Here is a 16,385-nt window from a genome sequence, read left to right on the forward strand (position 1 = left end):
GACCAAGGCTCCCGCAGTCGTGATAGTGGTCAGGTAGGCCCGATATCCTCGACATCTTCCCACATGTTTCAGGCCTGTGCCTAAGCCGTGGCGGATGGCTGACTGCTGTCAAACAGACATGGTGCTCGACTCGACGCCGCCGACAAATCATGGCATCTAACATCGCCCACACCTTATGATCCTCCACTCACCTACGGTGGTTGGATTCAATCAAGAGCACTCGGCCTGCGCATTGCCAGTCTCTTACACGAACGCGAAAAGAGCAAGCCGTCGTCAGGCACCTCATCACCTGCTGGACCACCCACAGATGCCGGCCTGGGCATCAACGACTCTCCTCTCTTAGAAGCAAACAACGCAAAAACAAGATCGACGTCCACACCGCGAGCCCAACGCAGAAAACATAAGGTCGTCATTCATTCCTCGCCATTCCAGCGTTGCGTCCAGACGGGCATCGGCATCAGCGCTGGCTTGTCACAGTTCCAAGGCTTGCCGGCCGCCGCGCGAAAGAGCAGCGATGCGCGCATCAAAACACTTAGCCAGCTTCGTGGCTCTCCCAGTCTGAGACCCAGGGATGCCTCTGCTTCTCCCCAATTACAGCCTGTACCCGAGCATCATGAAGAGTCGCGCGAATATCCACGCAGCACGCCGAGGGAGCAGAAGGACCCCATACCACAGAGTCGCACCACTCTCAGAGTGGATGCATTCCTGGGCGAGTGGCTATCCCCAGACTATTTCGAAATGATTACGCCGCCTCCCGAGAGCACCTTGATGGTCACAGGTGCAAAGGCCGAGCTCCTTCGCCCAGCAGACAAGATTGAGACCTACACACCATCCTCCCCAGTCATGTCAGGGGGCAACCTCTGGGGGACGCCTCCACCTGCCCGTCAGCATTCACACTCAATCAGCAACGTCCCGTCCCCTCCATCACAAGAAACCAACGGTCCACTGGAAAACTGGCGCGTCTTCTCGCGCGACGTCCCTACAAGAGACCGCGGAAACAGCCTCGGTGCCAGCAAGGCTCCTGAAAACTTCAGACCTACCGACTCCTCTCTCGTGTCTCACAAGCACGACAACTCGCCTGGTTACACACCACCTACCCCAACCTATGCTATTTCTCCTGGCGATCCTATTCCTCGCGGCTATGTTGCCCATGCTCGTGACCAATGTGTCAAGGTCGATTACAAGTGGGACAGCATGCGCGAGCCACAACGTTGGGGTGACGGTGGTCGTTTCGGGGAAGAATGTAGCCAAATGCACAAGCGGTTCCGTCATGGCTTGTCAAGTATGATTGACTGGTATGATACAACCCAGTCAGAGTCAAAACAGCCCGCCCACGACAGCCATGAAGCTGCACCCGCAGCGATTGACGACGATGATGAAGATCTTGTTGTGGTTTTAGTCACCCATGGAGCCGGTTGCAATGCTTTGATCGGCGCCCTCACCAACCAGCCTGTGTTACTCGATGTCGGCATGGCCTCGCTCACCATGGCCATACGCAAGGATGACGCATCTGCCTCGTCGTCTACTAGCGAGCATATTTCACCCGTTGTTTCACCAGCTTATGGCAATTCGCCAGCTCTTAGCCCTGCTGATGCTGCTCCCCGTCCTCTACCGCGTCGGCAGAGCTCTATGGATTCCGGTCTATCATCTCATTATGACATGAAGATTGTTGCATCTTCTGAGCATCTGCGTCCTGGCGTTGATCCTACCAAAGCGCCTGCACCTGCGACGGCTTCTCCCAATTTGTCTGCTTCGCAGACCGTGCCTCAATCACGGAGCCGCCGTTTTGGTTCTGCAAGTTCACATGCTTCAGCAGGCGCTCCTGTGGATTCCAATTGGAATCTGCCCGAGCCACGAGCAAGAATCAACAGTTCGCTTGGCAGCATGCGCCGTCCATCACGCCCAGTCATTACTCCTGTAGTGACCAGTCCTGCTGTTCCATCAGCGGTGAGGAATGACTCGCCAACCGGTCTCTGGAATCCCACCAGTGCCCAAGACAGCGATTCGCCCAAGTTCCTCAACACCCTGGCCCGTTCAAACTCATTGGCAGCACGTTTGTCAACTCCCAAGGCGCCGACTCGAGAACGTTCAGTCTCACCAAGGGCCGAAAGAACCGAAGACGAAGAGATTGCTATCAAGGAAGAGGCAAAGTCAAGCGTTTCTGCACTACCCACGGTTGACGACACTCCACCGCCAAAGCTGGCTAGATCTCTCAGCCAGAAAGGTCTCTGGGGTAGTGCTCCAAAGGGCGCTTTCCCTCGCGAAGCAGGAACTCCGAAGAGACGTTGGACTCTGGTGCAGGACAGCCAATGAGAAAATGCTCCTATTTTTTCACGAACTTATGCATTGCGTATTAGTACATAGAAGCGATGATATCCATGACAAAGGATGCATTTGGACATGTGTGTGGTGTTGATAGATGGCAAACAGGCAATTAACGGTCTGCAAATGATTACAAACGATCTCATCTCTTGGATTTATGTCCAATATCCGCAAAGAAAAAGCGATTCTGAATATAGACCTCTCCAGTGCTACAATGGTACTTACTGATTGTCAGCCTCGTCGCATATCACGTTCAATGGATGTTAGACAGAGTAATCAAGAACCTTCGCTATTGTGCTTGTGCAAGAATAGGTAGATAGTCGGGGACAGGGTCATACTTTTAGCAAGATAAGGTTCTCTTTGTGCTGACGGTAGCCGCAACTCATTCGTATTGTTCGTCCAGGGTCAAGATCTTGGTTCAGTCATGGTGGTGTCTTGAGCAGATCTTGTATGTGGTCACTCATTGAGCGAGATGCGCTCCTGTAAACCGCCATGAGATGTGAATGAAAGTCCCTGTAGGATCAAAGCCGGGTGACGAAACAATCATGACAGTAGGTGGTTCGGGCAGTTGCCACGACTAACTAGTAAGAGTCTAGCCTTCCTACAACGTTCGAGATCTCGGAATCGCCGTTGCCGATTTAACAAAAGGCTGTTTCCCTCTCTTGTGTCGCGCGGATGCATTTCTAGATCCGATCTCACTCGTGAGCAAGAGGTGGACCTGCACGCAATTCACCAAGATACTGTCGCTTGACCGAGCAACAGAAAGACTACAATGCACTGAGCAGAGAAGTTACAGCCAACACAAGCAGCGCGCATTATGTCATCCGAGCCATCGCTCGGTGAGCTGCCACCTGAGCTCGACCTTCTTATCCAACTCGCCGTCGACGACAACCGCCCGACCATCATCTTGAACTCGTCAGGATCGCATGCAACTTGTGTCTTCAAGAATCTCGCTTTCCAGCATGCGCTCGAGCATGTTTCTTCGGATGTGTTGGAAGACTGGATCTTTGCTGAATCGAGTACCACCTGCGAAGCAAAGGCTACTCCGGCCACGAACTTTGCACAAAGGGAGTGGATGAAGAAAAAGCTTGGAGAATCATACATGATCATATACTGCAAGCACGTCTTCGTGTCCCCTCCTGCTGAACCCGAGGATAATGGCTCTCTGGACAGTATGCTCCATGATTGGATAAGATTCCCGGACCAAGTCCCTCTCAACCCTTGGATACGCTACTTACTAGACTACGATTGGAGCAAAACCGCCATAGCTGCTATCCATGGTCCACGTCTCGATCAATGGCCGATACAGCTACGCGAGCTACTAATCAGTTTCATGCATTGTCCGCGACCAAGGATCATATATTGGGGACCAGATCTGATACAGTTCTACAATGAATCCGCCTCGAAGCTATTTGGTACTGGACATCCTGCCACGCTAGGCAACAAGCAAGCCGATATTTGGGGCCAGGAACTTTACGACAACACCACAGAGCTGATTCGAAGGAGCTGGGAAGAAGGCCAATCTGTTTACAACAAGGAAATAATGATTCCACATGAGCGCGATGGTGTACCCGAAGAGTCATATTTTGATTGGTTCTTACTTCCCTTCGCTGGTTCAGACGGCCGCTGGATTGCCTCGGTGAATTGCTTCAACGAAGTAACATCTGCGGTCCTTCGAAGAAACAGAGAAGATGTTACCTTCAAGTTTCTTCAGGAGAACACCCACGCTACCGACCTCTCTAGCCTCTGGCTCGAATTCTTGGGAATTATGGACGAGATTGCTGACGACATAGCCTATACGCTTCTGTACACAGCGAGGGAAGAAGCTGCTGGGTCCGATGAACAAAAGCAGTACAGTCTCTTTGGCTCATCTGGCTTGACCTCACAAAAGGCCTTCGAAGACCCATCTCACAAACTGATCGAGGTGCTGAGCCAAACAGAAGTTGGCGAGAATGTCATCGCCTTGACGAACAACGACTTCCTGCCAGAGCTTGGTGTCGACATACCTGGCTACGGCCCAGTCACCTCAGCGTTCGTCTTTACTGTGGTCGACGTGAAAGGCTCGGCTCAAGGCTCGGTAGTCGTGGGTATAAATCCTCGGAGACCTGTAGATGACAACCTGAAGAGCTTTATATACTCGCTGAGCGAGATGCTTTCTAAAGCAGTAATCATACTGCAATCTCCTGCCGATCAACGCACATTGCTGCAGGCGGACGGCGGTCTCGGTCATCGTCTCCAATTAGAAAAACTTGCCAGGGAGCTGAGTCTTGCGACTCTGAAGAACGAGAAGAATCAGGAGACATTCAGTCGCATGGCAGAAAACGCACCGATCGGCATGTTCATCTATCGAGGCAATGGCGACCCGATATACATGAACGATACTTTCCTCAAACTGCTAGGTGAAACGAGAGAGGACTTTATAGAAAAGTCCAAGTCTGGATATGCTTGGCGCGACTGTATCCATCCTGATGACGAAGCATTCAGCAGCGAATGCTGGAAAGCGGCTGCAGAGTCATACGAAGTTCAGGTTTTCCAGTTTCGTGTCAAAGCAGGCACTGAGTCTTCGCCAACTCGTGCACGTTGGCTTGAAGTCGTTTGCTTTCCGCAACGTGATGAGAATGGTGTCCTTGTGACGCTCCAAGGCTATTTGACAGATATCACGAACAAAAAGCTGACAGAAGCTCTCACAACTGAGAGGATGAATGCAGCCATTGACACCAAAAGAAAGGCACAAAATTTCATAGACATGATTTCGGTGAGTCGTTCAAGATTGGTCAAACCATGTTCTCCCTGAGACTGACAATCGAAGCACGAGATGCGAAATCCATTAAGCAGCATCATACAACTGACAGAGTCTGTCACTTCCATACCAGCGGAAACTTTGCCTCCAGAGGTGTTTGATACGGTGACCGATGCAGCCCACACGATTAGTATTTGCGCTCTACATATGAAGGTATTGCCCTCAAGACTGAATTATATGTAATCATGGCTCACGCAGCTTTCAGGTCATAATCGACGAGGTACTCGACTTTTCCAAATTGGACTCTAATCTTTTAGTGCTGGCTCCGGAGAGGACAAGACCTCGAGATATCATCGACAAAGCACTGAAGATGTTTGAAGCTGAGCTGAAAAACTCCGATATCACGACCGAGGTCGACGAATTGCCAAGTGATTTCTCTGTGGATGATGTGCTCTGTGACCCTAGCAGGTTGTTACAGATCATAATCAACCTGATCACGAATGCCTTAAAGTTCACGAGAGACTCGGATGTTCGTCGTATCACTTTGGCCTATGGAATGTTCTCAGCGCCACCCTCAGCTCAAGACTGCGGAGTCGAGTTCATCAAACCACGCAAGAAGGATTTTGATGAAACCGAAACCGTCTCAGCGATGCTTTCTGCTCATGATCTGGATGATGATGCCGATAACGTCTACTTGATGTTCAGTGTAACGGACACTGGCTGTGGTCTTACTTCAGAAGAGTCGCAACTCCTGTTCCAACGCTTTGCTCAAGGTAAGTCCATTGAATTTGGCATAATGTAGACACAAGTCTAACGGCTTCCAAAGCCCCGAAAACATATAAACAGTACGGTGGCTCTGGTTTGGGCCTGTTCATAAGTCGCGAGCTCGTAGAACTTCAAAAGGGTCAGATTGGCTTGCACAGTGAACCTTCAGTCGGCAGCCGATTCGCCTTCTATATTCAGGCCAAGCACGCCGCTCGGATGAGTCGTGCGGGATCCGTGGCTTCTGTCGAGTCTACAATCAGCGTTAAGAATTTGCCACATTCTGTGGGTGGATCTTTCGATGTGGTCAAGGTCCTCGAGAAGATCGATATGGTACCACCAGCAAAAACACTGGTGAAGGACATGCATGTTCTGCGTAAGTTTGTCCAGGCCTGTTTCGTTGGGAGCAATATCTAACAGATTCCAGTCGTCGAAGACAACTTGATAAACTCAAAAGTCATGGCAAAGCAGCTGCGCAAACTAGGCTGCGAAGTCGACGTAGCCGAAAACGGCCTCGAAGCTCTCAATCATCTAGCCAAGACCACATACCTGTCGAGCACAAAGGAAGCTACACCGCTGAGTTTGATCTTGCTTGACGTCGAAATGCCTATCATGGACGGTCTGACCTGTATACGCCGCATCCGCGCCCTCGAACAGTCTGGAGAGATATCTCGCCATGTTCCGGTCATTGCAATCACCGCAAATGCTCGCAATGAGCAGATTGCTGCTGCGATCGAGGCTGGAATGGATTCGGTGGTCACGAAACCGTTTACCATAAAGGATCTTGTGCCGCAGATGGAGGCTTTGGTCGACTTGTGGTCGGGATACGGATGAAGGCCTTTGCGGTTGACATAGCCAATTCGTCACTAGGACTACAGCCATTAATAGGCTTCGCTTCGAGTTCAGCCAGCCTTCTCGATGTATTTCGACTCATCGAGAGGTCAATGAGGCGGCCGGCGTTCAGCTTTGGCAATATTAGGTGCAAGGCTGACCAGCCGGGTTCATGCATGCACGCCAACGCCCCTCAAAAAGTCGACTTGAGGATTTCGCAAGGATTGGTTCGAGACAGCAGCACACCCCAATATCAATCTCCGATCGTAACATATATACAGGGAATGTTGGATAGCGCGCACATCCATGCGTCTGTATATACAAAGGATTGCAGCAGATCGCAGGTGTTGCCAAGCTTGAAACAAGCAGTCCGCAAGCCTCGCGATATCCACCGGACGTAGACACACCCTGTGATGCAGTGCTTGTAGGCGTGCATGCTTACTCTCATGCGCGCCTTGTTGTACCCAAGCATACGGCTGAAGGATGCTGAGGACCACCGCAGATCAGAATCCAAGAGACTTTAGACTCACATAAGTAGTCAGATCCTGTCGTTAGATGTAAAACACGACTTAGCAACACAATCATGCTTTCTCACATTTTGTTGTTTGCCTTTGTCATGAGAGCGGCTTTCGCGCTGCAAGTTCCTAGACAAGAGAATACCTCATACACAAACTCTTCGACATCTGAAAATGCAACGACTTCTGCAGCCCTTGGTCCAGTCTGCTGTGAAGTCTACGCCCCAGGAGTTGGATTGAGCTATTATTATGCTGGGCACAATCTTTCGGTTGTCGATGGATACTTGATCACCGAATACTTGCAGTACAACAGTGAGTGTCCACAGCATACAACCACAGAAGAAGTAAACAGTCGAGCCATGTCTAGTGCAGAGACACGCATTGTATCATATAGCCAGAAAATCGTCATGCCTCCTCGACGGTTCCGAGTTGCCTCCAAGTTTGTGATTATGCTGATTATTCTTCTACATCAGACACCATTATGCCAACCGCCACGATTACCGCACCTCCCACTTCAACGTTGTATGCCGCAATGTACCAGGCTGGTATAGACAATACCCCCATAATCCCGGGTGTCCCAACAGACCTCAATGGTCCACCCTATGGCAATGCATATGATATAACTTACGTAGAGTCAATAGGGCCGAACTCTACCACGTCGTGAGTGCTACACAGGTCTCATACCGAATGAATATTTCAATAACAATTCCATCAGAGCGCCTCCAGCGATATACTTCAGAGACGCTTTCGTGTTTCCTGGTCATATCAACAGTGCCGGAATCTGTATGGGTACTAACACACTTGACAAGCGTCAAACATACGTCGTCTCCTCGTTAGCCCAGTCCTGGTTCTCAATTGCTGCCTCAATACCATTTGAACCAGTAAGCCTATACTTATCAAAAGGCGTCGATTATGACCAAGTAGGTGTCGGTTACGTCAGTACTGTGTCGACTCAGACGAGCACATGGAACCAAAGGGTCATTTTGACGGATATAGGTGACTCGATGTGGGTGTGGATGACGAGAGACCCCCATATCCTATCCTGGGTCCCATACATCAAAAGTTGCTCACCGATATCTGCTGCTGGTGCTCCCGAGGTTCATATTCCTGTCTCATACTTGACGGTTTCGTCTGCGGTCACCAGAACGACAAATGCGATTTACTTCAACGCAGCAGCTACTACATCGGCTATACCTGCCAGCAAGACAGCTCAGATTGTAATCAGCACAAAGGCGCCAACTTCCGACGTGCCATCTCCTACCACAGGAGAAGTGTCTGCTGAGACGGCTTCGGGCGTGCCTGCACAGCCGGCTGAGAGTCAAAAGGCAGGTGCGTCTTCGGCGGTATCCTCGGCTGGTTCAGAAAATCAACCTACTACTCAATCTACCACGGGACTAGGAGAAGGACGGTCTGACCAGCTAGCACCTTCCAACACAGAAGGAGCGCCGTCCGATGAACCTTCTCAACAACCCGCTCATCCGGCCGTCACCCAAGACGCAGTTACGCCCTCGACGGCTTCTGCAGAAGAACCTTCCAACAATCCTACCCGGCCTGTTACTAGTCAAGGAGCACCTTTTGTGGCGGTTTCTCCTGAGCCGAGTATTCAACCTGACCAGACCACTGCCGTTCAGGTGGGCGGTCAAGTGGGTTCTCCTATAGCGAACTCGAATACCAGACTCGTCCAGTCAAGCCAACAGGCTGTAGTCATCATTGGTGATGTTACCGCAACGGTGCTTTCGTCACCCGGTCTTCCTGCTGAGATCACGACACCAAGCACAGGAGGGCATATCGTCGACATTCCTACAAATACTCAATCAGCACAGACACCTGGTGCTGTAGTGGGAGACTCCTCACAGCCAACTTCGGGCACCAGCGCATATGCCATAGGGGGTCAAACACTTCAGCCTGGAGGCCCGGCTGTCGAAGTCTCTGGAACAACATACTCTATACAAGAGTCGGGTGGTGTTGTTGTCAACGGCAACACAATACCCATCTCAACAGTGGTGCCTCAGACATCGCTACCGCCTGCGCCTGTCGTGATTGGTGACCTCACGGCCACACCTGTAGCATCCGACACATACGTTATAGCAGGTCAGACTCTCAATCGTGGAGGATCTGCCGTTGAGATATCGGGGACTACATACTCTCTGCCCCCATCTGCAAGCAATGCTGTCATCAATGGACAAGCAGCCCCCATCTCTACCATACAAGCCTCGCCGGAGCCACCAGAAACTGTAGTCATTGGCGGTGTCACAGCAAAGCCAGAGTCCTCGGGCGCATACTACCTAGTTGCAGACCAGACCATCAGTCCAGGAGGTCCGGCAATCGAAGTCTCCGGTGTAACTTATTCCTTACCAACATCTGGAGCCAACATCATGATCAATGGAGCTACTTCCATCATGGGACAGTCAGACATCACAACAGTTTCTGCTGTGGTGTTTGGTAGTGCAACAGCGGTACCGCTGCTTGCTGGTGGATATGTCGTGGGAAGTCAAGTCATCAGTCCTGGTGGTTCGGCAGTGGACATCTCAGGGACCGTGTATTCCCTGCCAACTTCTGGAAGCTCGGTGATCGTGGACGGGAAAACAACTGCGATACAAGTGATCACTTCTGACAACGCAGTGCTCACACTTGGATCGCAGGCCTACACTGCATTCGCTGCAACTGCGACGCCGTTAGTTGTCGCTTCGCAAACATTGATACCAGGCAGCAGTGATATCACAGTAGGGGGTACAACTCTTAGCCTGCCTCCAGATGCCACAGGCAGCATTGTCGTTAATGGCCAAACGACTTCCTTGGCCACGGGAGCTTCTGGTGGCCTCGGACTTTCCTCCGACTTCATGGAATTGTCATTCACACCACTCAGTTCTGGCAGCATAATTGCGTCGCAGACATTGTACCCAGGCGGATCGGCCATCGTTGTTCAAGGCGAGACTCTGAGTATCCCTGCAGATGGAACCGCAGTAGTAATTCAGTCGAGAACGACCGCGACAACGAAAGGGCTTGGCGGGTATGTTTGGCAGGGTATTGCATCTACGACCTCGAGCTCGGCTTCCATTTCAACGTCTAGTGTTGATGCCAGTTCGACTACAGCAATGTCAACGGGGTCTTCGACTCGTGCTGTTGTCGAGTCTTCGCAGGCGGCAGTTCCGACCGAGAGTGGGAGCACGTCGTCAGCCCACACTAGTACTTCTGATGCAAGCGGTCAGCAATCTGCATCAAGCATAAAGCCTGCTACAATGGCTCTAGTGATCTGTATGCTTGCTATTGTTTTGTGGTAGTCGGCATAATGTGCAGAAATGATATTATAATGGTGGAAGTACACAATGCCAAATCTTCACAACACACAACACTTGCGTGAATATATGGATCTCACGGAGTATGCCAATGAAAGAGAGCTCTGCTGCTGTCTCCCTTTAACCAGCAAAGAGATGCTAAAAGGTTAAGACTTTGAAGCACAAAATAAGCTCCAGGCCGAACCGCAATCTGGGAGTGTGGGTCTGGGGAAATCGCAACCACATGCTTCATATCTTCGTCATTCTTTCTTCATCTGACCGATTCTTACGCCTTGAAACACGGCATCTTCCAACGTCCATCTGATAATGCAGCTCCCGTAGCACGATTCAGCGGAATCATCTCCGCCATTCTATCTTGCTAGAGATATCGTAGTCATTGACGCTATGGAATTTCTTCAATGCTATTCCAAATACTATATCACCAGCACGGCATTGCAAACATTGAAATCGCTATATTCCTAAGCTGGAGGAAGGCTCACCCAATCTATGGGTCTCGGACTGAAGTTGTTGCATGTGTGAATGAATTGAACTTCAGAAGAACGAATTGCGTGCCTTGTGTACGTTATCAATGCAACCTGAGACCCTGCTAGCGGCCAACAAATCAACGGTGAGACAACTGTTACACGGAGCGGTATCTTAGGGCATATCCCACATGGAAGGAGCAAAGAGTCGAGGATGCAATCCGTTGTGTCGTTGATTACAGAAGCTCTGACGTGACTGTGACTCGCTGGACGCACCTGCCATCTGCCACCTGCCTGCTGTTCGGAGAAACACTCCAGCTCCTCGACAGAGAAGCATGAGCCACTGACGATCTATTTCCATCAGACCTGAACCCGTCCTGTACTCGACTATAATACTAAGCTCATTGCCTGCGGGTCCTTCATCTGCTATCATCATTCCTACAACACACCTGAACACACACACTCCTGCAAACATGAGCTGGCTAGAGAAACGCAACGACGCCATTCAGGTGAACCCAAACACCCAGAACAACAAGCATGTCGACATTGCCATCACCGTACGCGGCTCTGACTTCTACTTTGCCATCTGCGCCGTCATGGGCTTTGTCGCTTTGGGCACGATCGCTGCTTCTGCCATGAAACCTCGCACAGACCGTATCTTCTTCTACATCACCGCTGCCATCAACCTGACTGCCTGTATCGCCTACTTCACTATGGGCTCTAACCTTGGCTGGACACCCATTGATGTCGAGTTCCCGAGAACCTGGTCCAAGGTTGCTGGTGTCAACCGTGAGATCTTCTACGCTCGCTATGTTGACTGGTAAGCTCTTCATACTCATACATACGGAGCATAGCGAACTGACATAAACTTAGGTTCGTCACCACACCGCTGCTTCTGATGGACCTTCTCCTTACTGCTGGTCTGCCTTGGCCTACCATCCTCTACACAATCTTCCTTGACGAGGTCATGATCGTCACTGGTCTCATTGGCGCTCTTGTCAAGAGTCGTTACAAGTGGGGTAAGTTGTTGCTCAGAACTTTATTTGCCATTCACATACTGACTTCGGGTGCAGGCTTCTGGACCTTCGGTACCGTCGCCATGTTCGCCATCTTCTGGAACCTTGCAGTCGAAGGTCGCAAGCATGCCAAACACCTCGGCTCAGACGTTTACCGTTGCTACCTCATGTGCGGAGTCCTTACTCTCTTCGTCTGGCTCTGCTACCCCATCTGTTGGGGCGTGTCCGAGGGCGGCAATGTTATTCCTCCTGATTCAGAGGCTGTCTTCTACGGAGTTTTGGATTTCTTGGCCAAGCCTTGCTTTTCCATTGCACTGATTGCTGGCCATTGGAACATCAACCCTGGTCGTATGGGCCTGAAGCTGAGAGACTACGACGAAGAGCCGGCCTACTTTGGACCTAAGAACGGAGCTGAGGCTGCTAAGGAACGCGGTCGCACTGATAATGCCGTTGATGGTGTCGCCTAAATGGGAGGGTTATCTAATGCGAGCTTACTACCAACGCGAGCATGTTTCGACGGACCACAAGAATACTACTGCCCCCAGAAACAGGAAGAGCAGAGCAAGGATGCATATTGGGAGGTAACAGGAGGGGAATGACGACGTTGACGATTGCGCACTAACAAGCAACAGATAATCTTGCTTTAATGGACTTTAATAGATTGTTTATCATTATTTATCTCGATGCCACGTATTATCCTTTGATGTGAAGTTGTAGGACATCGATACTGCTGTCTTCATGCTTGGCTTGCAAGTTGACGTCCTCCTCTAGTAAGCCAGAACTGAGTCTACAAAAGACATGGAGAGAATATCGCTTTGCCAACCACTAAGTAGACACATGATCGTCTTCTATCCACTCTTCTATCCCTCTTGCATGGTTGTACAAAGTAGAGGCGAATTCACCAATCAATGGTGGTGAGGTTCAGTGCAATGACGTATCCGTCAAAATAGAAAATATACTTTTTGGTCATCCAGCACTTTTTGCTTTGGGTTGTGATCAACACCATGCCTCGGTATTTGCGGAAGAGCATCATGCAGAAATTGTAAGAACTGAGCCAAGAAGCAAGGAGTCGCATGGTTTCTTTCCCTTTCAATTTTCTTCTTCGCGACCAGAAAACGCATCTGGTTGGATGATATGCAAGCAAAGACTTGCATGAAGCTACACCGATCGCCGGTCGAAGATTATTGGTGAATTACGCGCTCGCAAAGGTGGCATTGAAAAAACAGACTCTACGGACACTCTTTCGGAAAGACAACGACATCGACGACAGCAAGCCATGACATCCGCCAGGAGAAGTAGTGGGGAGCAACCGATTGTGTCCCCAACACATAAGATTCCGATAGGTCGCGGAGGCGCGGGAAATATGAGTATGTGTCTTGCATTTTGATCGTTCGCAGTCGACTTCCTGAATGCCATGATCTGGTTGGAATATAGACTAATCGAAGTTGTGGATCAACAGTCGCGCCAGAAGAGATCAAAGAAGAGTTGGAGAAGGCTTCGAGCAATGAAGAGTATGACGGTATGTCCTCATTTCCTCCTTTGACTTCATACAACCATACTCTTTTGCAAGGCTTGCTTGAAGCATATCTCTTCCGCAGTGGTAGGGACATTCGTCTAACAGACAATTTTCTAGCTCTGGCAGAACACAATCGCCGCAGATCAAGCAGTAATTGGTCACTGCATTCAAGCAATAATGGCGAGACGTCAAAGACAGATGCCATCAAAGACTTCTTTAGAAGAGGAAGTCGGAGCAAGCGGAAGAGTCTGAATCAAGATGAGATTGAGGAAAGAAGGGAAATAGAAGATAAGGGAGCGGTTAAAGGATGAAGAGAGTGATGCAGAAATTGTATCAATGGAGCAATTGGATTTGACGTGTTCCTTTTAAGCATGATGCGAAAACTGCTGTTTTTCCTACCTTCTTGACTTACTGAACCATCTATTGTGAGCTTAAAGTGAAAGTGGGAATTATTGTGCTCATAAGCGTCTCGCGTATACTCGACTCGTCTTTTTGTCTGGAAAAATCCAAAGGAAGAAGCCTTTTCGCGTTGACCAGAAAGCAGTCGTCTTCGCGCCAAGTGAGAGCGTTGGCGTGGCCAGAGCATGATCCACAAAGATGCTGACTATTCCTTCCGCACAATGTCTCGTTACTCATGTTTTCTAATGACCACCATCGTATAACTGTGTGGCTTTCTATGTAAGAGGCGCCCGAATCTATCGCCGCGCTTGCTCCGATTCCTGTCGCGGCAGTCATGCCGTTGGCCGCGCTTCCCTACCACGAACCTGGAACTGTTACCATACTGATCCAGGCATCATTTCTGCTCACCCTCAATGGCATCAACTGGGTTCTCGATAATGCCATCTATTGTGGCCTTGTGGGTCAGATCCTGATTGGAGTGGCATGGGGCACACCAGGTGCGGACTGGTTGTCCCAGGAGGTACAAGATACAGTGATGCAACTAGGGTATCTTGGGTTGATACTTATAGTCTATGAAGGTGGGAAGGTTTGATATCTGGAGGATCTGCGTGAGGTCACTGACACTTCCTGAAGGTGGCTTGTCGACATCTTTCGCATCTTTGCGGTCTAATATCCATCTCTCCGGACTAGTGGCTCTTATAGGTATCACGTTGCCTATTGGTATGTCATTTGTCCTGATGGGACTGCTGGGAGCTACAACCGTCCAGGCTTTCGCTGCTGGAGCTGCACTGTGTTCCACTTCACTGGGAACGACATTTACCATTCTTAGCACTAGCGGTCTGGATAAGAGCAGACTGGGTGTTATTCTGTCTAGTGCTGCAATGCTGGATGATGTGGCGGGACTTGTCATGGTCCAAGTCATATCGAACCTTGGACGATCTTCCGACTCTTTTTCGGCTGTGACAGTGATTAGGCCTGTATTTGTGTCCATCGCATTTGCAGTTGTTGTGCCTGCTATTTGCTGGGCGATTGTGAAACCGATCACACAGCATCTGTTCTCAAGAACCGAAAGCAATGAGTCCAAGGACAAGGAGCACTCAAGACTTTCTAAGTGGGCTTGTACTCCAGTCGCAGCTTTTGCAGGTCACACCTTGGTTCTGTTGGGTCTTATCACTGGATCGAGCTATGCTGGCACATCAAACCTGTTGGCAGCTTACATCGCTGGAGCCGTCATCAACTGGTGGGATGCTCTTGTCAGCACGACACTACAAGAACAACACTCAAGTTCTACGACAGCAAAGAAGGGGCGCAAAGAGAAGATGCTTTCTCCTTCGACCGAAAGTCAAGTCATATCCTCGGGACTTTCATCCTCTGGTTTTTCGACTCCTACGAATAGGGAGACGGTCACCGGACGACCAATCTCACAGACGCATGAAAAACTGAAAGGCTCAGCGATATATGAACACATCTACGCACCAGCTGTAAACTCTATACTCAAGCCGTTCTTCTTCGTATGTATCATTTTCAACCATTATTCTGCATACTGACGAGCTGTCAGGCGTCAATTGGCTTCTCCATTCCCATCACTCAAATGTTCCGGGGCGCTATAGTGTGGCGAGGTATCGTCTATACCATCCTCATGATGCTGGGAAAGTTAGCTTGCGGTCTTGTGCTCGTTCGTTCCACAGGCACGCCAGACAAAGTCCAATTGCCCGAAGGTCGGCGAGCCACCGAGACGAGTGCATCCACTGAAGCACCAATTGGATCCAGAAGCGAACAGCAGCAGATGCATTCAGCCAATTCCAAACGGAAGAGACAAGCACCCCGCAAGCTGCCTAAACCACAATCACTATACCCATCTCTAATGCTAGGAAGTGCCATGGTAGCACGAGGCGAAATCGGGTTCCTGACCTCTTCATTGGCAGAAAGTAATGGCGTGTTTGGTAGTGCAGAAGGAGGTGGCAATTCAGATATTTACCTTGTAGCTACCTGGGCAATTCTGCTCTGCACAATCATTGGGCCTGTTAGTATCGGCGCAATGACAAACAGAGTCAGGAGACTTCAAAAGGTTAGAGGGATGAACACAACAAAACCTGATCCGCTCGGCGGGTGGGGAGTTGAGTGTTAGCAGATTGAGAGCTGCATCGTGTAAAGTTAGATGTCTTCCTCACACTGCTATGTCATATTTCTTACCTGCTTGTGGAAGCTCCGTTGGTTGTAAAAGAAGGTTAGGTGGTTGCTTATCACAACGGTGATAGAGCGTACAAATGGCGTTGGCTGTTGACATGGCGTCGAAAAAGTGAGCTGAACGGCTGACGAGCTCCATAGCTGTCGGCTTTGGTCAAGCCTCGGCAGAAAAATCTGGGAACAAACAAGAGCTGAACGATTTGTTCGGGGCTAGAGAGTTGCTAAAAGACAGACCAATAGCTTTTGTTGTTGAGGACTGCGACGTGCGGACTTAAGTGATGGTCGGCACGTATCTACATAGATCTACATAGATTGACGACTCATGAACAAGACTTAGTCG

General features: G+C 50.0%; 5 protein-coding genes across 5 annotated transcripts; all 5 read left to right on the top strand.

Annotated features, from left to right (window-relative positions):
• Positions 1-114: 114 nt before the first annotated feature.
• On the top strand, positions 115-1,785 carry M437DRAFT_16575 (uncharacterized protein; the record flags this gene model as incomplete). Its single annotated transcript, XM_041018868.1, has 3 exons — positions 115-269; positions 366-1,548; positions 1,624-1,785. Coding segments are annotated over 3 exons (1,500 nt in total), but the record flags the coding sequence as incomplete, so codon positions are not given.
• Positions 1,786-3,175: 1,390 nt separating this feature from the next.
• M437DRAFT_28424 (uncharacterized protein) lies at positions 3,176-6,649 on the top strand (the record flags this gene model as incomplete). Its single annotated transcript, XM_041019136.1, has 5 exons — positions 3,176-5,077; positions 5,132-5,275; positions 5,328-5,835; positions 5,889-6,200; positions 6,252-6,649. Coding segments are annotated over 5 exons (3,264 nt in total), but the record flags the coding sequence as incomplete, so codon positions are not given.
• A 4,751-nt stretch (positions 6,650-11,400) lies between these two features.
• Positions 11,401-12,410, top strand: M437DRAFT_51186 (bacteriorhodopsin; the record flags this gene model as incomplete). Its single annotated transcript, XM_041022144.1, has 3 exons — positions 11,401-11,747; positions 11,801-11,946; positions 12,001-12,410. 3 exons carry the CDS (start codon positions 11,401-11,403, stop codon positions 12,408-12,410), a joined length of 903 nt encoding a protein of 300 aa, XP_040878626.1.
• A 537-nt stretch (positions 12,411-12,947) lies between these two features.
• Positions 12,948-13,770, top strand: M437DRAFT_67067 (uncharacterized protein; the record flags this gene model as incomplete). Its single annotated transcript, XM_041024877.1, has 4 exons — positions 12,948-12,985; positions 13,102-13,310; positions 13,403-13,462; positions 13,514-13,770. The coding sequence occupies 4 exons, from the start codon at positions 12,948-12,950 to the stop codon at positions 13,768-13,770; spliced, it is 564 nt and encodes a 187-aa protein (XP_040878627.1).
• A 422-nt stretch (positions 13,771-14,192) lies between these two features.
• Positions 14,193-15,986, top strand: M437DRAFT_85565 (Sodium/hydrogen exchanger; the record flags this gene model as incomplete). Its single annotated transcript, XM_041028304.1, has 3 exons — positions 14,193-14,436; positions 14,492-15,369; positions 15,417-15,986. 3 exons carry the CDS (start codon positions 14,193-14,195, stop codon positions 15,984-15,986), a joined length of 1,692 nt encoding a protein of 563 aa, XP_040878628.1.
• Positions 15,987-16,385: the final 399 nt, after the last annotated feature.

The sequence above is a fragment of the Aureobasidium melanogenum genome, assembly GCF_000721775.1.
Source record: "Aureobasidium melanogenum CBS 110374 unplaced genomic scaffold scaffold_14, whole genome shotgun sequence".
Classification (NCBI taxonomy): Eukaryota; Fungi; Ascomycota; class Dothideomycetes; order Dothideales; family Saccotheciaceae; genus Aureobasidium; species Aureobasidium melanogenum.